The sequence below is a fragment of the Pan paniscus genome, chromosome 9 (genome assembly GCF_029289425.2).
Source record: "Pan paniscus chromosome 9, NHGRI_mPanPan1-v2.0_pri, whole genome shotgun sequence".
NCBI classification, from domain to species: domain Eukaryota; kingdom Metazoa; phylum Chordata; class Mammalia; order Primates; family Hominidae; genus Pan; species Pan paniscus.
In genome coordinates this window covers 3,864,828-3,879,861 of record NC_073258.2, presented here as the reverse complement: position 1 = coordinate 3,879,861, position 15,034 = coordinate 3,864,828, and the positions used below count along the sequence as shown (strand labels likewise).

At 65.6% G+C, this 15,034-nt stretch overlaps 1 protein-coding gene across 19 annotated transcripts in view; it reads right to left on the bottom strand.

Annotated features, from left to right (window-relative positions):
* Positions 1–1,335: 1,335 nt before the first annotated feature.
* BRSK2 (BR serine/threonine kinase 2) overlaps positions 1,336–15,034 on the bottom strand; it is a 70,535-nt gene continuing 56,836 nt past the window's right edge. For 4 of the 19 annotated variants that reach the window (XR_004664961.3, XR_004664963.4, XR_004664958.4 and 1 more), the window contains 9 exons: positions 14,193–14,253; positions 13,239–13,446; positions 12,616–12,664; positions 9,446–9,569; positions 7,516–7,696; positions 7,357–7,446; positions 6,995–7,089; positions 4,816–4,863; positions 2,991–3,080 (listed from right to left, as the gene is read on the bottom strand). Coding sequence is in view for 13 of the 19 variants with exons in the window: in XM_034931905.4 (XP_034787796.1) it covers positions 3,331–3,554; positions 4,816–4,863; positions 7,357–7,446; positions 7,516–7,696; positions 9,446–9,569; positions 12,616–12,664; positions 13,239–13,446; positions 14,193–14,253 (985 nt within the window). In the remaining 6 variants the exon portion in view is untranslated. Of the gene's footprint in view, positions 3,555–4,815; positions 4,864–6,994; positions 7,090–7,356; positions 7,447–7,515; positions 7,697–9,445; positions 9,570–12,615; positions 12,665–13,238; positions 13,447–14,192; positions 14,254–15,034 lie in introns of all 19 variants that reach the window. The other 15 variants (XM_034931911.3, XM_034931913.3, XM_034931909.4 and 12 more) reach the window with 10 other exon arrangements.

Below are 15,034 nucleotides of genomic sequence, written 5' to 3'. Positions count from 1 at the left end.
ATGTTTAGAGGAGGGCCAGGAGTGCGTGTGTCAGCCGCTCTCAGAGAAGCAGCTGCAGGACCACAGGTCAGGAAGGCTTCCGGTCCAGGGCCAGTAGCCTGCGACCCCACAGACTGTCCTGTGCCTCACTGAACCGTAGCAGCCAAATTCCTTTCCTCAGCCTGTTTCTTAAGGTAAAATGAACCAGGAAACTGTAATCCAGGGATTGGAATGGATCCTGATTCCCTGGGCCCCTCTCAAGTGCCTTCTCTTCAGGGTACCAACCTCCTGTGAGCTCAGCCGCTTGGCAGTCCAGGGTCAAACAGAGGACGGCTCAGCTTCCCTCTGTGTCCTGGGCTCTGAGCGGAGCCCTGAGCTAACTAAGCCTGACAAACATGGTGACCCCCTGGCTCCCTCCAGAGAGATGGGTACAGGCACAGCTTGAAGTTCAGGGCAGTGGCTCTCACCTGGGGGTGATTCTGTCCCCTACCAGGAGACTCATGGCAATGTCTGGGGACGTTTTGTCACAATGGAGGTGGGACAGCTACTAGCTTCTGTTGGGCTGAGACCAGGGATGTGGCCCCCACCCCATCGCCATCTCCCCCCTCCAAGCCATGTGCTTAGCACCTGCTCCAATGATAGACAGCTGGGTGCAGTCCGGCCGCATCTGAGTCCTTCACGTGGGAGGGGAGTGTGCGTGGGCCTCCCAGGGCAGCTCTGTGGACGCTGCAGTCTCTGCCTGGACCCTGCTGAGGCCTGCTGCTGGCCTCCTCCAGGCTGCGGTGGACTCCCGGCCACTGGCCTCACACAGCATGGGCCTGGACTTGCCCTTCTGCTGCGGCGGCAGAGGGGCAGCTGGGCCAGGGCGTCGTGCCAGTGGAGCCCACGGCCCTGGCTGCCCTCTGTGGCAGGTATGGCTGGGACCATCCCCGCTCTAGCTCCAGGGGCTGTGCTCAGCCTGGGCCCCTCACTCCCAAGGCTGGGTCATGGCACCCTATCCGGACCCTTCCCAAGTAAGGAGTGGGAAGGCGGCTCATTCTCCAGGAAAAGGCCCAGGCCCTGAGTGGCCGTGCAGGCCTTGTGGGGTGGCAGAGGTGCCGTGCAAAGAGTGCTCCGCCCAGGCCCTGGCCCTCAACGGGAGCCCGCCTCAGGCTGGGGCAGCCTCGGGGGATGGCCCCACACATCGGAAGTGACCTCTGACCTTGGCCGCCCGGAATCTCACCCCCTTCAGCTGGGCAGAGGGTAGCTGCATTCACACTGGCGCAGCCCAGGGGCTGCAAGTGGGGAACAAGAAGCTGTCCCGGGCTGTCACAGAGCCCTGCGCGCCCGCCCTGCCCAGATGAAGACCTGCGTCGCTGTCTTTGCGGAAGGGATTTATTGTTCCGGAGCTGCAGCTGCTCACAGTTATGACAGGGGTACACTGCAGGGGCTTGCCCATTTCCGTGGTGCCTGCTGGAGTCCGCGTGTGTCCGAAGCACAAAAGGGGAAGGCAAGCAAGAGGCAGTTTGCTTCGTGTCCTCGATCTCCGTGGAGAGCCCCTTCCCGCCTGTACCGCCTGGCGTTTGCTGTCCTAGGTGTTTGCTTTTGTTCTTATGTATAGAAATCCCAGCCTGTGGCAGAGGCCTAATGTTAACAGAAGCGTTAAAATCTATACACGAGGTGGGTGGGAGGCAGGGGCAGGCACCGAAGCAGACAGACGACTCCACGGCAGAGGCATGCATCAGACCCGCCGCCCCCCACGGCCGCTGCACCTGGGCTGTGCCCGCCTGGGAGGGCTGGGCACATGGGCGGAAGGGAACACAGAAGCTGGAGCTGGGGTGAAGCACGGCGGCGGGCACTGGGCAGGGTGGGCCTGCAGCCCTCTGAGGGCTGCGCCCTGGGCCTCGCTCTGCACAGAACGCCCTGCGGAGGAGCGCCACCGACTCTTTGTCCTTTTTTTTTCTTTTTTTTTTTTCAATTTTTTCATTTTAATAAGAAAAGCCTCACAGTGCCCCTGCCGTCCTGTGTGTGGGGAGGGCCAGCTGAGGGCCCTCCTCCTACCCCTTCACCTTTGGACACAAAACCAAGATTGCCCCAGCCTGACAGAGGGGCGCTGGCGCTGCCGCCCGCTACGAGACACCGCCCCTCTGCCCCGAGCCCCCCCAGAGGTGGAGCTGCTTCTCCACAGAGAGAGACGGAACCCATGACAGAGCGAACCGCACCGTCTTTAGATGTGTGTGTAGAAAGAAGCGGGAGCAAGGGACTAAAACACAAAACCTGGCCCTGCCCCAGCGGCGCCCCCGCCCCCACACCCTTTTCCAAAAACCACCAAGAAAAAAAAGTTTATAAAAATATCTTGCAGGAATTCTTTAAAGTTTACAGTAGCTCGCCAGCCCCCCCGCGCCCCACCAGCTCTGTCCTCAGAGGGCGCCCTGGCCCCAGTCCCCCCACTGCCTGAGACGCGCAGACGGCAGGGGATGTGGCCGCCGCCCTTCCCTGAACAGAGGTGCGGAGAATCCATAAATTAAAACAGCAAATAAATAACACTGATCCCAGCCCAGCGGCCTGGCCTGCTGGGAAGGCTCTGGTGCCGCAGGGTGTCTCTGTTTCCACCTCAGCCAGAGAGGAGCGCCAGAGCCCACAGCCGCCCCAGATGAGGCAAGGGAGGCGCGGGTGAGACGAGAGGACGGGAGGCAGCCCGAGGAGGCCAAGACTACACGGAGGCGGCGCGGCCAGGGAGGCGGGGCACGGGCCTGCGAGGAGGCCTCCAGGTGCGGCGGGGAGGCGGTGGACGGGGTGGACGGGGTCTGTTCCTGTGGCTACGTCGCCCACCGGGGGTCCTGGCCCCAGGCGGCCACCAGGCAGGCTGTTCTTGCTGAGGGGTCAGGTGACCGGGAGTCCGGGTCGGCCGGGCTGGAGGAGGCTCCCCCGAGCCTGGCCCTCCTCCCACGGGCCGTGCGGAGCTGAGGCGAGGAGCTGCCGCGGGGTGGACGGGGCGCTGGGCTGGGCCTCGCTGCCCGGCAGCAACAGCAGGAGCGGAGGGAGGGCGGGTCCGCAGCAGCTGCCTTCGGTCACAGAGGATGGCCTCGTGGAGGTGACATGTTAACTTTTCGGGATAATTCCTGGTATCAGAGTGGAAACAAGCGATGCCGTCAGAGACAGGCAGAGGCAGAGACAGAGAGAAAAGAGAGCGGGCGCGGGCGGCGCAGCCCACAGGCCGGCCCCAACGCCCCTTTCCTTTCCTCCCAGGCTCTGAGAACAGTCTGGACGGACGGGCGGCGCGGCCGCGGGTCCACTCGGGGCAGGGCGGGCGGCGGGCGGCGAGGCAGCCGCTGTCAGTGCTGTGCTGGGGGGGGGGGGGGGCTAGTGTGTCTAAGGCTGCTCGCGGCGGGCGGCGGGCGGGCCCATCTTGGCCGTGTCCTTGCCCGTTGGGTACTCGGCGTCCCCTCCGGGGCCAGGGCCAGCGGCCGCGGAGTCACCGAGTGGGCCGTGGGCACTCCGCTTGGCGGGCGTGCTGGGGGCCTGGGCCGCCTGCCCGTTCTTCTCGTCTGAAAAAAGTTGTTTAATTACGTCAAAGAAGTTACTCAATGGGCTGCCTGGGTACACAGAACAGAGACAAAAAAAAAAAAAAAAAAGAAAGAAAAAAGAAAAAAAAGGGGGAGAGAAAGAGGAGGGGAGGGAAGGAGAGAGAAAGAGAACAAACAAACAAATGAACGAAGGGGCCTCGACGAGGGAAAAGAACCCAGAGATGAGGCTGAGATGGGGCCGAGCGGGGACCGGTGGGCGGCAAGCAGGGTGGGCAGGCGGCGGCCAGCAGGGGCCCTGTATGCTGGGGGCTGTGCGGTGGGGAAGCTGTGCGCCGTGGGGCCAGGAGCTTAGGACCCTAGCGCCTCCGAGCGGTTGCGCAGGACCCAGTGCTCCTTTGGCGAAGTGAGGCTCGGGGCAGGTGGTGAGACCCCTCCCTCCCCACCAAGGCCTGGCCCGGAAGGCCCTGCCCCACCCCCCTTCCCTCCCCACCTTGCAGCCGTGAGGGCCGACCCACCCCAACTCCGGAGATGGCAGCGTAAAGACAAGGGCCTGCTGGGAGCTCTGAAGCCTCGCAGGACCCTGGGGGCAGCTGCTGGCCCCACTGCATGAAGCCCAGTGGATGACAGGGAGAGGGTGTGCCCACCACACCTCCCCAGAGAGACCTGAAGCCCGACCCCTGGCCAGCTTGGACACAGTTTAGCAGCAGACAGACAGATGAACAGATGGGTGGACAAGCATGGAGGGGTGGATGTGGGAGGCAGGCTCGGGGGCTGGGGGCAGGCAGCTAGAGTCATGTCCCGGGTCCCTGGGATGGGGGCAGTCCTGAGAAGAGGGGCGGAAATGGGGAGCCCACCCTTCTTGGGGCCCTGTGCTCACTGCCCAGGTGTGTCGATGGAGGCCCCTCAATCCCACTTCCTAAGCCTAACCCCCACCTGAGCCCTGAGCTGTGGGCCCCTCCGCTCCCTGCCAGGCACAGCCTCCAGTGGACAGAGGGATGGGCACCGGCCCCTCCCCTAGGCCACAGCCTGCACCAGTGGGACCAGTGGGACCCTCACTGGCTTCAGGCCTTGGGAGCCCCTTCTTGGGCCTGCCCTGATCCTAGGGCCTGGCAGAGGTGAGTCTGGCCAGGAACCCCGCCTGGGCTTGCTGTGGTGGGGGAGCGACCTGGGCTGCTCCTGGTAGAGGATGGGGCCGGATCTGGGCTGCTGGGTGCCTACATCTACACAGGGAGGCCGGGACAACCCGGGCGGCAGGTGGCGGCCACAGCGGGCTGAGGGTGAGCGGTGAAGTGGCAGGTGGAGGTGCCAGGTGAGCGTGGGGGATTCTTACCACATTTGGAAAGCCGCCCCGTCATCATTTCCATACAGTTAGTGGTGTCTGGAGTACAGAATGGAGAGAGGAGGGAGGGAGTGAGTGAAAGGCTGTCCTGGGCCTTCTGGCTGGACGCCCACAGCCTCGATGGGGAGGGGGCGGAGCCAGGAGTGGGTAGGGCCCCAGAGGCATGGGTGGGGAATACTGGGGGGGGCCAGAGCCAGAGGGGGCGGGGCTTATAAGGGGCAGTGCAGGGGCAGGGCCTGGAGTGAGGCGGGGCTGCGGAGGCAGGGAACAAGGCGGAGCCACCTGGGCAGCAGCCGGACCTCCAGCAGCCTGAGCCTGAGCCTGGATATGGCCGGTGCCCTGGGTGGGCCTAGCCCCTCCCCTGGGCTGACAACCCTGCCCTGGCCGTGGCCTGCATCCTCACTGTGCCACTCGGCAGCTCCAGGGCCCTGTGGCTTCCGGCTGCCCCTCAACTCAAGGCAGGCACCCTCTTCCTCGGCCCTCTTCCCTACTGCTGGGCCTGGGGATGTTGGTGCTGCCAGGACTGGGGTGGGAGCAAGGCCCTGGGAGGGGCTACTCCCTCAAGGCCCTCACTGGCGCCTGCACAGGGTGGACACATGCCCTGGTCTGCCTGTGCCTGCTCACTGGGGGCTCTCAGCCTCCCCTCCCTCGGCCGCGGTCTCTGGGAGGGTGGGCAGTGTCTGAGGAGGCCCCCTGCTGGCTAGCCACCTTCCACACATCCTTGGAGCTGGGCTCACTGGACAAAAGCATCCAGTGTGGGAGGGGGGCAGGGCTGGGAAGGGCTGGGCGTAGCGAGATCACGGGGACAGGCTGGGCTCCCCAAGTCCACAGGGAGACAGATGGGGCCCAGAATAGGCCCCCAAGAGCCTCTGCAGTGGGCTCCACTGAGGTCAGGGTCCGGGGCAGGAATGGAGAGGGGCTTGGAGTTGGCTCCAGGGGAGTGCTGCGTGCTGACAGGCGGTACCACACTTTAAGGGGCCAGGCTGGGGGAGCTTTACCTACAGCCCACGCAGAAGCGCTCGACTGAGGCACCCAGATGGCTGCTCAGGTGCGGGGACACCCTGGGCAGCACCCCGGGGCCCGTTTCTGCTTGCCCTACTGGACAAGCCCTGTCTATCCCTGGCCTTGGTGGCTGCCCTGTCGTTCCCTGGCCTCGGTTTCCCTTCCTAAGATGAAGGCTTTCAAGGCTCAGAGGCTGCTGCCGGCCGACGGCATGGCCTCCGCTGTAGGGCAGCGCCACGTGTACCTGCGGGGCCGAGCACCTGGAACCCTGCTCCTCCTTGCCCGCTGTGCCAGCCTGGCTCCCAAAATCAGGAGAAGGGGGCTACTCCTCCACCCACTGGGGCTTCGGTTAGGGCCAGGGCTGTTGGGGACCTCAGCCCCCAGCCCGCAGCAAGGTGAAGCCCACTCTGGGGGGGCTCCCACAGGTGATGGCATGATGATGGAATGAGGATGTCACGGGGAGGGGCAGGGGGGCCCTCTTTGGCTTCCAGGACCCCACACGGAAACACAGGAGGTGACCCTAGCAGGCCACGGAGCTGCGGAGATGCAGGCTGGGAGAGGGGACCCCCAGGGTCCAGCCGGGTGCTCCCCCACGCCGCCCAGCGCCCCCACGCCGTGCCACCACTCAGAGGCACACCCACACCCCCTTGCTGACAGACCAGGCCCATGCATGTGCCCAGTGCTCCGCCCTGCCCCCACCACACGTGGGCCCAGGGGAGTGGGGGGAGCCCTCCCTGCCGTATGCTGAGTGGCACGGACCCTCGGGCTCCTAGACCCTGGTGGTTCCGGGCTGGGGCAACCCTCCCCTGCGTGAGCCCATCAGGCTGTGGTGAAGCCCCCGCTCTGGCTGGGCTCAAGCCCCTCTCCCCTGCTGGAGGCATGGCCCTGGGCTGTCAGGAAGTTTGGAGAGATGAGAAGTCACAGCCCGTCAGGCAGCCCGCGGCCCTCCTAGGGTGCCATGGCGGGGAGCCCCGAGGGCAGGGCCTTGTCACTGCTCTCCCAGGGCCTGTGCGGGCTGCCCTAGCAGATGGGCCGCCCGGGGCATGCTTGGCCTGTCCAGGGCCGAGACCTGTGGGTGGGCATGGAGGGCCCTGCTCAGGGCCAGCCTGGCTCCGCCGAGGACCTGCCCGCAGCCCCTCCCCGCCCCAGCACAGGCCGGGCGCCTTACCTGCCAGCGTCAGAGGCTACTCTCGTAGCTGGTGGCCACCTTCTGGCCCTTAAGCCCAGCACCCCAGCTTAGTCCTGGCGCTGGTGGGGGGGGTTCTACGGTGGACAAGAGGCGCCTTTCAGTGTGGTGCGGCTGCGCCCTATGTCCCTGGCGTGCAGAGGCGAGGCGGGTGGTCCCGCCGGGCCAGGGAGGGGCCCTGCTCCCTGAGGGGTGCAGCCACAGCTCGGGGCAGGGAGGTGGGGGCGTCCGTCAAGAGGGGCCAGGAGGCTGCGCCCGGGTCCTCACGCCTCCCGTCCGCGCAGCACCAGCTGGCCACGCCCCACTCGCAGGCCGCAGGTTGGCCGGAGCTGAGCCCGCCTCACCTGACAAGTGCTGGGCCGCGGGCGGGTCGTGTGTGCTCAGCAGCTGGGCCTGGATGGTCTCCACCACCCTCTTGAAGCGACGGCTTGGGCCTAGGGGAGACAGGGGGTTACGCCCTGGACGGGCCTGGGCCGGGAGCCGCCCCGGGGGCGCCAGCTCACCTGAGAGCAGGGTGAAGGTGACGGAGTAGATGCCGTTCTCCTTCTGCGCCTCCCCACCCTCCGTGTAGGTGATATCAACCTGGAACTTGACCGGCTTCTGGAACACGGCTGGCCCCCCAGTGGCCTTGTACTCGGCCCGGAAGCTCGTTTGGGAGATGACGCTGTGGCTGAGACTGGGAATCTGTGGAGAGAGAGCAGCGTGAGCGTGGCTGGCATGGCCGGTCCCACCCTGGCCCTCTGGGGAGGCAGCCCTGGGGCGAGCCAGCCCCACCGTGCACACATTGTGAGCACCCAGGCACCTCTGCTTCTGTGAGGGGCACAGTGCGGTTGGAGACGGCTGGAGCAGGGGGAGGGGCGTTTCCAGCCCCCACCCTCCAAAGCTTTGGTCCACTTAGCGGGCACAGCTAAGCCCCTGCCGGGCTTTTCTCAGGCAGCCACAGCACAGGATGACCAGGACCTTACAGAGGAGCCTTAAGGGCAAAGATGGAGGTGGAAGGTGACCCCTGCAGCCTGAGGTGGGGGTCCAGGGTGGAGCTGAGTGGGAGGTGGGGGGTCTGGGAGCTGCCACTGAGAGGGAGGTGCAAGGGCGGGGCCGGGGCTGTGCCCTCCTGCTGGGGCTTCCTGGGACTCCCACTGGTTGCGGGACCTATGGTGCTGGGCGCCGGCTGGGTGGGCCTCACAGTACCGAGGGGGCAGCTGCAGGAAGCAGAACTCAGGGCCGCCCAGCGCACAGGGCCCAGGCCGGCACACGGCCGCCTCACTGGGGCCGGCATGGGGAGGGGCTGAGGCCACTGCTGAGTCTGAGGTTAGCCGTGGCAACCAGGGGCAGCATGAAGGGATGTGGTGAGGGAGGAGGCCGAGGAAGTGAGCAGCCTGTGGGGACGGGGACGCTGAGGACCCCTGAGGCCAGGGTCCAAGTGCAGTCTGAGGTCCGCCCTGCCCTGCCCAGCGCTGGGCTCTCCTGGCCCTGGAGCCTTCTGCAGGGGCTCCAAGCTGTCCCCACAGCGTAAGGGAAGCTCAGCTGCAGCCATGGCAGCAGTGGCCTGAGTGCCCGGGGGCAGAGCATATGGTGGGGTGGAGGCCAGTCCCTAGCTAGAGAGGCTGCCACAGCGAACCACGGCCTGATCTTGCCAAGATCCTGGGGCCAGGGAGGGCGCCTGGGCAGTGGTGAGCACAGGGCAGGACAGCAGCCCTGGGGAGGCAGGCTGGGGGCGGTGGGGGAGGCGGGTGGGGGGCAGCCCCTGTGATGCCTGGGCGCTGGGTGCAGCACAGGGTGGGGCAGGGCCGGCAAGGAAGGGGCGTCCTGATGGGACTGGGTGCTGGAGTCCTGGCGACAAACTTTCTCCATTTGAGGCTTTTAGGGCCTTTCTGCTCTCCTAACCCAAAGATGCCCAGCAAAGACAAATGAAGCCCACCCAAGACCCTGAGCGCGACCACTCTGTGGAGAGCCACCCGGCCTCCGAGGGCAGGGTGAGACCAGGGAAACTGAGACACCTGAGGGCTGGGGCTGTCCACTGAGGGCCAGCAGAGCCCCACGGGTCCCTGGGGCCATAGCCTCACAAGGCCTTCTCCCTGAGTCTGATGGAAATGTCACCCTCTGAGACCCACCCAGTCGGAGCCTTCCTTCTGCCCCACATGCCAGCTGCCCAGGCCTGTCCGGCACACACCTAGGGCTGCTGGGGACCAGTGAGCAAAGCCCTGACTCCCTCCGCAGGCCAAGCACCCCAGATGGGCAGTGACCCCTCCCTCACGAGGGTGGGCAGGACAGAGCGCCTGTCCAGTGAAGGCGGCCAGGCAGGCCCACGGGTGAGCGGACATCCGTGCTGTGTGCGTGGACATGTCCTGTCTAAGTGAGGAGGCTGGATTCTCGGGGCTGGGCCGTGTGGGGTTGGGAGGGCTGCCTGCCTCCCCCGGCGCCCTGTGGCCTCACCGACAGGAAGGCGTGCACGATGTCAGCCTTGATGGAGCTCAGAGGTTTGTCTTTGATGACCACGAAGATCTGCTCCTCCTTCTCCAGGCTGATGAAGTTCCCAAACCAGGACTTCTTGGCCAGCCTGGGCAGTGGGAGACAGAGGCTGTGAGGATTGAGGTGTGGTACCGTCCACACCCCTGCCTCCCTCGAATCTGGGGTTGGAACGGCGGAATCTTCAATTGCTGTGTGATAGAAACGGCTGTCTCCACAGTGCTAGCCAGAACCCATGGCCCTGACCCCAACGCCCTAACCCTAGCCCATATGCCCTGACCATCACCGTGGCTCTAACCCCAACCCTAACCCTAACCTTTCTCCAAGCCCTAACGCCCTGACCCTGGCCCATATGCCACCCACTCCCAAGTCTGGGGATGCCCCTCCACAGGTGAGCCCTCCACAGGTGAGCCCTCCACAGGTGAGCCCCCCACAGGTGAGCCCCCCCTCACCAAGGCCGCTGTGAGAGGTGGCTCAAGCTGGGCTCCTGAAGTCAGCTGTGCCCCCCACCCCCAGGAGCAGGCGGGGCCTGCAACTCGCTTCCAACAGGAGAGGGGGGAGGCGCTTCTGAGGCCACAGAAGGCTACTCCTGTCTTGCTGGCAGGCTCACCCCAACATGCAGAGGCCCTCTGCTCTCCAGCTCAAGAGCACCCGAACCCCACCCACCAGCGCGGGGGCCAGGAAGCCCAGCCGTGAGAGGACCATGGCCAGAGGCGCCTCTAGCACAGCCCCTGAGACTCAGGCAGAGCGCGCCTGGGTGGCTGTTCACAGAGGTGGCACGCTCTGCTGGCGTCCCCTGCCGTTGCTGCCTGGAGATGGAACCAGGTGCACTGAGAGGCAGAGGCAGGGACCGGGAGGAGGGGCCAGCAGGGCTGGGGCTCAGTGGTGCCCTCTCCCGACTGATTCTGAGGCCCCTCCCAGCGGCCTCACAACTCAACTCCCCTTTCCCTTGCCCATTCCTGGAGCTGCCTCCTCGGCCACTGTGCGGCCTGGGAGTCCTGCCGGACAAGCACGGGGACCAGGTCCAACCATCGCTCAGCCCCTCGACGCCTCCTCAGTGTCCTGCCGGTCTCGGCGGCTGTCTGTTCTGGGTTCAAAGCTCCGAGGGCCACCACTGGCCCTGACCTTACCCCAGCCCCATGCCAGGGCCTGGAGCCAGGAAGTGCACAAGGCAGCCTGGCAGTTCTGGAAGCACAGGTGAGTTTCTACATGGTCGATGTTCTGCCCGACGAAGAGACAGGACAGATGGTACAAACATGACTCTCTGCTTTGAGGCCCAGGGGTGCAGCATTTGGCAAAAATAGTCCCATGTGTGAAAGATGCCTGACGGCCCAGGGAGGCCAGGCCGACGAGGGGTGAGGGGCCTGCACTGTGACTCCAGCACCCACGTGGTGGGCAGTGCACAGCCTGGCCGGACACTAGTCTGGGTGTTGCTACGAAGCTATTTTTAGATGAGACGAACTTAAATCAGTCGCCTGTTGAGTCTGGCGGGGGACCCTTCCTCACAGGGTGGGTGCATCCGCCAGGTTCAGTCTTCCTGGGGAAAGAACGCCCCTCGAGGCTGCAACCTGGAAACTGCCTGGGCTTCCAGCTAGCGCTTCAGACTCAAGGACATCAGCCCTGAGTGTCCAGCCTGCAGCCCTGCGTGTCCCTGGCAGCAGCTGGGGCTGGGGGTTATCTCAGGTCCCCAGCAAGCGAGTTGTCGCCAAAGAGGGGCTGTGGGAGGCATCCGTGCTGGACCCTCGTCCAAGGCGTCTGTGCAGGACCCTCAACAAGGGCTGTCACAGGCATCTGTGCCGGGCCCTTGGGTGGGGCTGTGGGAGGCGTCTGTGCTGGACCCTCGGGAACGGCTGTCGCAGGCATCTCTGCCGGGCCCTTGGGTGGAGCTGTAGGAGGCATCTGTGCTGGAGCCTTGGGAAGGGGTGTCTGTGCCGGGCCCTTGGGTGAGGCTGTGGGAGGCACCCGTGCCGGACCCTTGAGAGGGGTCAGGGCCTCCAGGCCATCTCAAGATGGGGGAGGGGAGAAGCGCAGGCAGCCACAGTGGCATCAAAGCCACCTTCTCGGCTTCGATGTTTTCCACCTTCTCTGAGGAAGATAATTATGAGTCTGTTCATGAAAGCTTTTGGTAGCAGCAGAAACGGCAATGTCAGGGCCTAGGCGGAAGGTTCCCAAGTCTGCTGAGCCCTGTGCATCTGGGCTTGCGACGATACCTACACACCTCCGACCTGGGCACCCAGCTGGAAGGGCCACCTGATCGGCGCAGAAAGGCCACTGGGTTGGGATCCTGGCACAGGCTGCAGATGCTGCTCCTGGGGCTTAGCACTGAGCAGTTTCCACAGGGGCCCCTGGTTTAAAGCCAGCAGCAGGACGAAGGTTCTTGTCTTACTCCGTCCACAGCTGGCCACATCTTCATTTCCCGGGGTCTCCTGTGAAGTGACTCCAGCCTGACCGCTGCTCTCTGCCGCTGCCTGGCCTGGGGTCACGCTGCAGGCTCATATGTGTACACCGCCAGTCGCCTGGTCTCCGAGACACTGCCCAGAGACTGAGGCCATCGTGGAGAGGAGGGAGAGGGCCTGGGCGCTGGGAAGAGGTCTCTCTGGGGACATCTTTGTCCAGACACCAGTCACAGCGGCCCCCAGGGCATCTCAGCACCTGGGTGCTGTAGAGTCTCTGCAGTGGCACCTCTCACGGCTCAGAAAGGCAGCGGGGCCAGACCTCGGCTTGGCTGCTCTGCTCTGCCCCTGCACACGTGTTCCCACCAGGCCTGCTGCCCCTTTGTTCTTAACACGGGCTGCTTTCTCCTTGAGACCTGAGCGACCCGGTCTTTGCCCTTGGCGAGCTCAGGCCCTGGGGAGACTCTGCCCAGTGTACCCCCTGCTCGCCTCCAGCCAACCCTAGGCTCTCCCAAGGCCTGAAGCTTCTCAACAGGGCTGGGGGCTCCTCCCCTGGCTGGCCTTCCCCTCACAGCCAGGAATTCGAACTTCAGAGACTCAGTGGCCGAGACGGGCCTGCCTGCAGTGGGAGGTGGGGCCACGTGGAGAAGGAGCACCCTGTTGGCCATAGGGGAAGGGTTCCATGCCCCTCTCCCGGCCAGCCTGGTGTCAGGTACCAGGAGGCCTCCAGCAGGGGCCACTTACTCTGGGGACGACTCTGGTGTCAGGTTGGACATCTCCTCCGGCGTCGGAACTGTGCACACAGGATGAACAGGAGGAAAGGCGTGGTGACCGCTCCATCCTTCCCCTGCCCTGGCCACCTTGCGCCGAGGTCAGGGTCATCAGGAGTCCACCCACACACACTGGGACAGCCCCCCAGGGGCACTGGTCCACCCCAGCTCCCGGCCACCTTAGAGGCCCACTGGCAGTGGCGCCCCCAGGCTAAGGGGAGCTGTCCCCGCCTCTGGTGCTGAAGTTGGCTGTGCCTTCTCCAGCAGCACTGGCTGGCCCTCGGTGCCCCACACGTGGGGCCTCCTGACTGGCAGTGCCCCCTCGGTGGCCAGCTCTCCTTGCTGTGTGCCTGGCCCCAGGACACAGAGTGGGTAGACTCAGGAACACAGAACGTCTGGAGGGGATACCAGCCTGTGCGACAGGTAGGACACAGGCTGCTGCTGGGCGCTTTCGGGACAGTGAGACGTGGGCAGGCCCAGGCCACCCCTGCAGCTACAGGCCCCGCGGACTGGTCTGGCACTGTCGGGCGGGGCCCTCCCCAAGGCAGCCTCTGCTCTCTCCCAGCCCCACTCTGGCGCCTCCGGGCAGATACTCACCTTGCAGTTTCCGGCGGTGGAAGCGGGGTGAGCCCAGAAAGCTGTTCTTGATGGAGTTGAGCCGCGCCCTCCAGGGCACCCCTCCGACGCTGGGGCTGGACGGGGGCGTGGGGTTGGGCGTGCCGGCCGGGCTCTCCTTTGGCGTGTGGACAGGCGTCCCCTTGGGGGTGGGGAGGGGACTGCCCCTTGGTGAGGGGTGAGGGGTCACCTGTATGGTGGGGACAGATTTGGTGTTTGGTTCAATCCCGGCGGGTGGGGGCCGGGGGGGCACCCGCAGGGCAGGCGGGCCCAGGGGTGGTGCCAGCTGGGGACAAAGGCCAGTGGCGGGAGGCTGGGCTGGGGTGCTGGCCGGGAAGGGGTTGGACTTGGTGCCCTGCAGAGGCTTGTCGGTCAGCTTGGCCTTGCACGGCAAGGTCTGGGTCTTGGGGTCGGGCCGCAGGGCGGCCTGCAGAGGGAGGACGTGTCCAGGCCTCGAGGCGCTCCCACAAGCTTCGGGCTCCGTGGAGGTGGCCAGGGGGTGGGCCACGAAGGGCGGCTCGGGGGGCGGTGGGGGCAGGACAAGCTTCCTAATAGGCTACGGGGAGGCGCAGGGAGCGAGCGGGGTGGGGGCAGCCGCGCGGCACATGCACCCCAGTCCCCCGCATGCACACGGCACAGGAGGACCAGAAAGAAACAGGCAGGAGCGGGAGGGTGGGGAGGCAGGCAGGCATGGGCAGGAGGATTGGCCACAAAAGAAAACAAGTGACACACAAGAAAACAAACAAAACAAAAGAGCGTGCAGTTAGCAGAGCAGCCTGCACCACAGAGCAGCAGCCGCCACAGGAGCGCGGGCATGGGGGGGCGTCTGGGGCTGCTTCCCAGGGTCCGCGAGGCTGCCCCCACCCTGGCACACGCTGACTGGGAGGGTTGGGGCCTCTGTGCATCCGAGCTGGGTGGGGGCGGGGGGTCACTCACCCGGGGGCTGCTGAGTGGGCTGGTGGAAAGGCCTGAGGAGGCACCGCTGATGGACCGAGACCTGGAGGTCACAAGGTACAGGGCCACTGCTCAGCCAGCGGGCAGTGGAGCAGCAGGTGCTGGGCTCTGCTCCCCCCAGGTAAACCCTCCAGGAGGCCTGGAGCCCGGGCCAAGAGCCTCGAGGCCCTGGGTCCTGCTGCACACCCTGTCAATTCAGGAGGGCCCAGGGTGCCTGGCTGTGCCCAGCCCCACTGGGGCCCCCATCAGAGCCCACGTGTGGGGGCCACCCCATGCCAGCAGCCCAGGCACAGCACAGGATACGGCATCAGACAGCCGCGGCAAAGGACCATCCAGCGTGGGGGTGGACCGAGGGACGAGGGGACAGACGGGAGCTTCCTGTGAGCTTCCTGTATGCAGCCCCTTCTGCTCCAGGCCTCGTGCTGGCTCCAGCCTCCCACCTGCCAAGCCCCCCCTGGCTGAGCTCTCACAGGGCCTGCAGCCTGGTCCTCCATGTCCCTAGATGCCCGTGAGGGATGCCTGGGTCAGCGGCCGGCCCTTCCCTTGTCCACAACCAGGAGGGCCTGGGCAGGGCCAGGCTGGGGCAGCTGCTGGCAGGGACGGTGGGGCCTTGTCCCACCAGTGCCCTACTCAGCCTGAGACCTGCACACAGCAGGAGGGAGGCTCTGGCCCGGCGTGCCCGGCTGAGACTCCGGTGTGTGGCCGCCACCCCCGTGCAGGGACCAGGACGGCTGTGCGTCGTTCCACCACACTGCACGGACGAGCCGGCGCCCACGCGCCCAGACAGTGGCAGCTGCCATCCTTGGAGGAAGGAAATGCAGGGA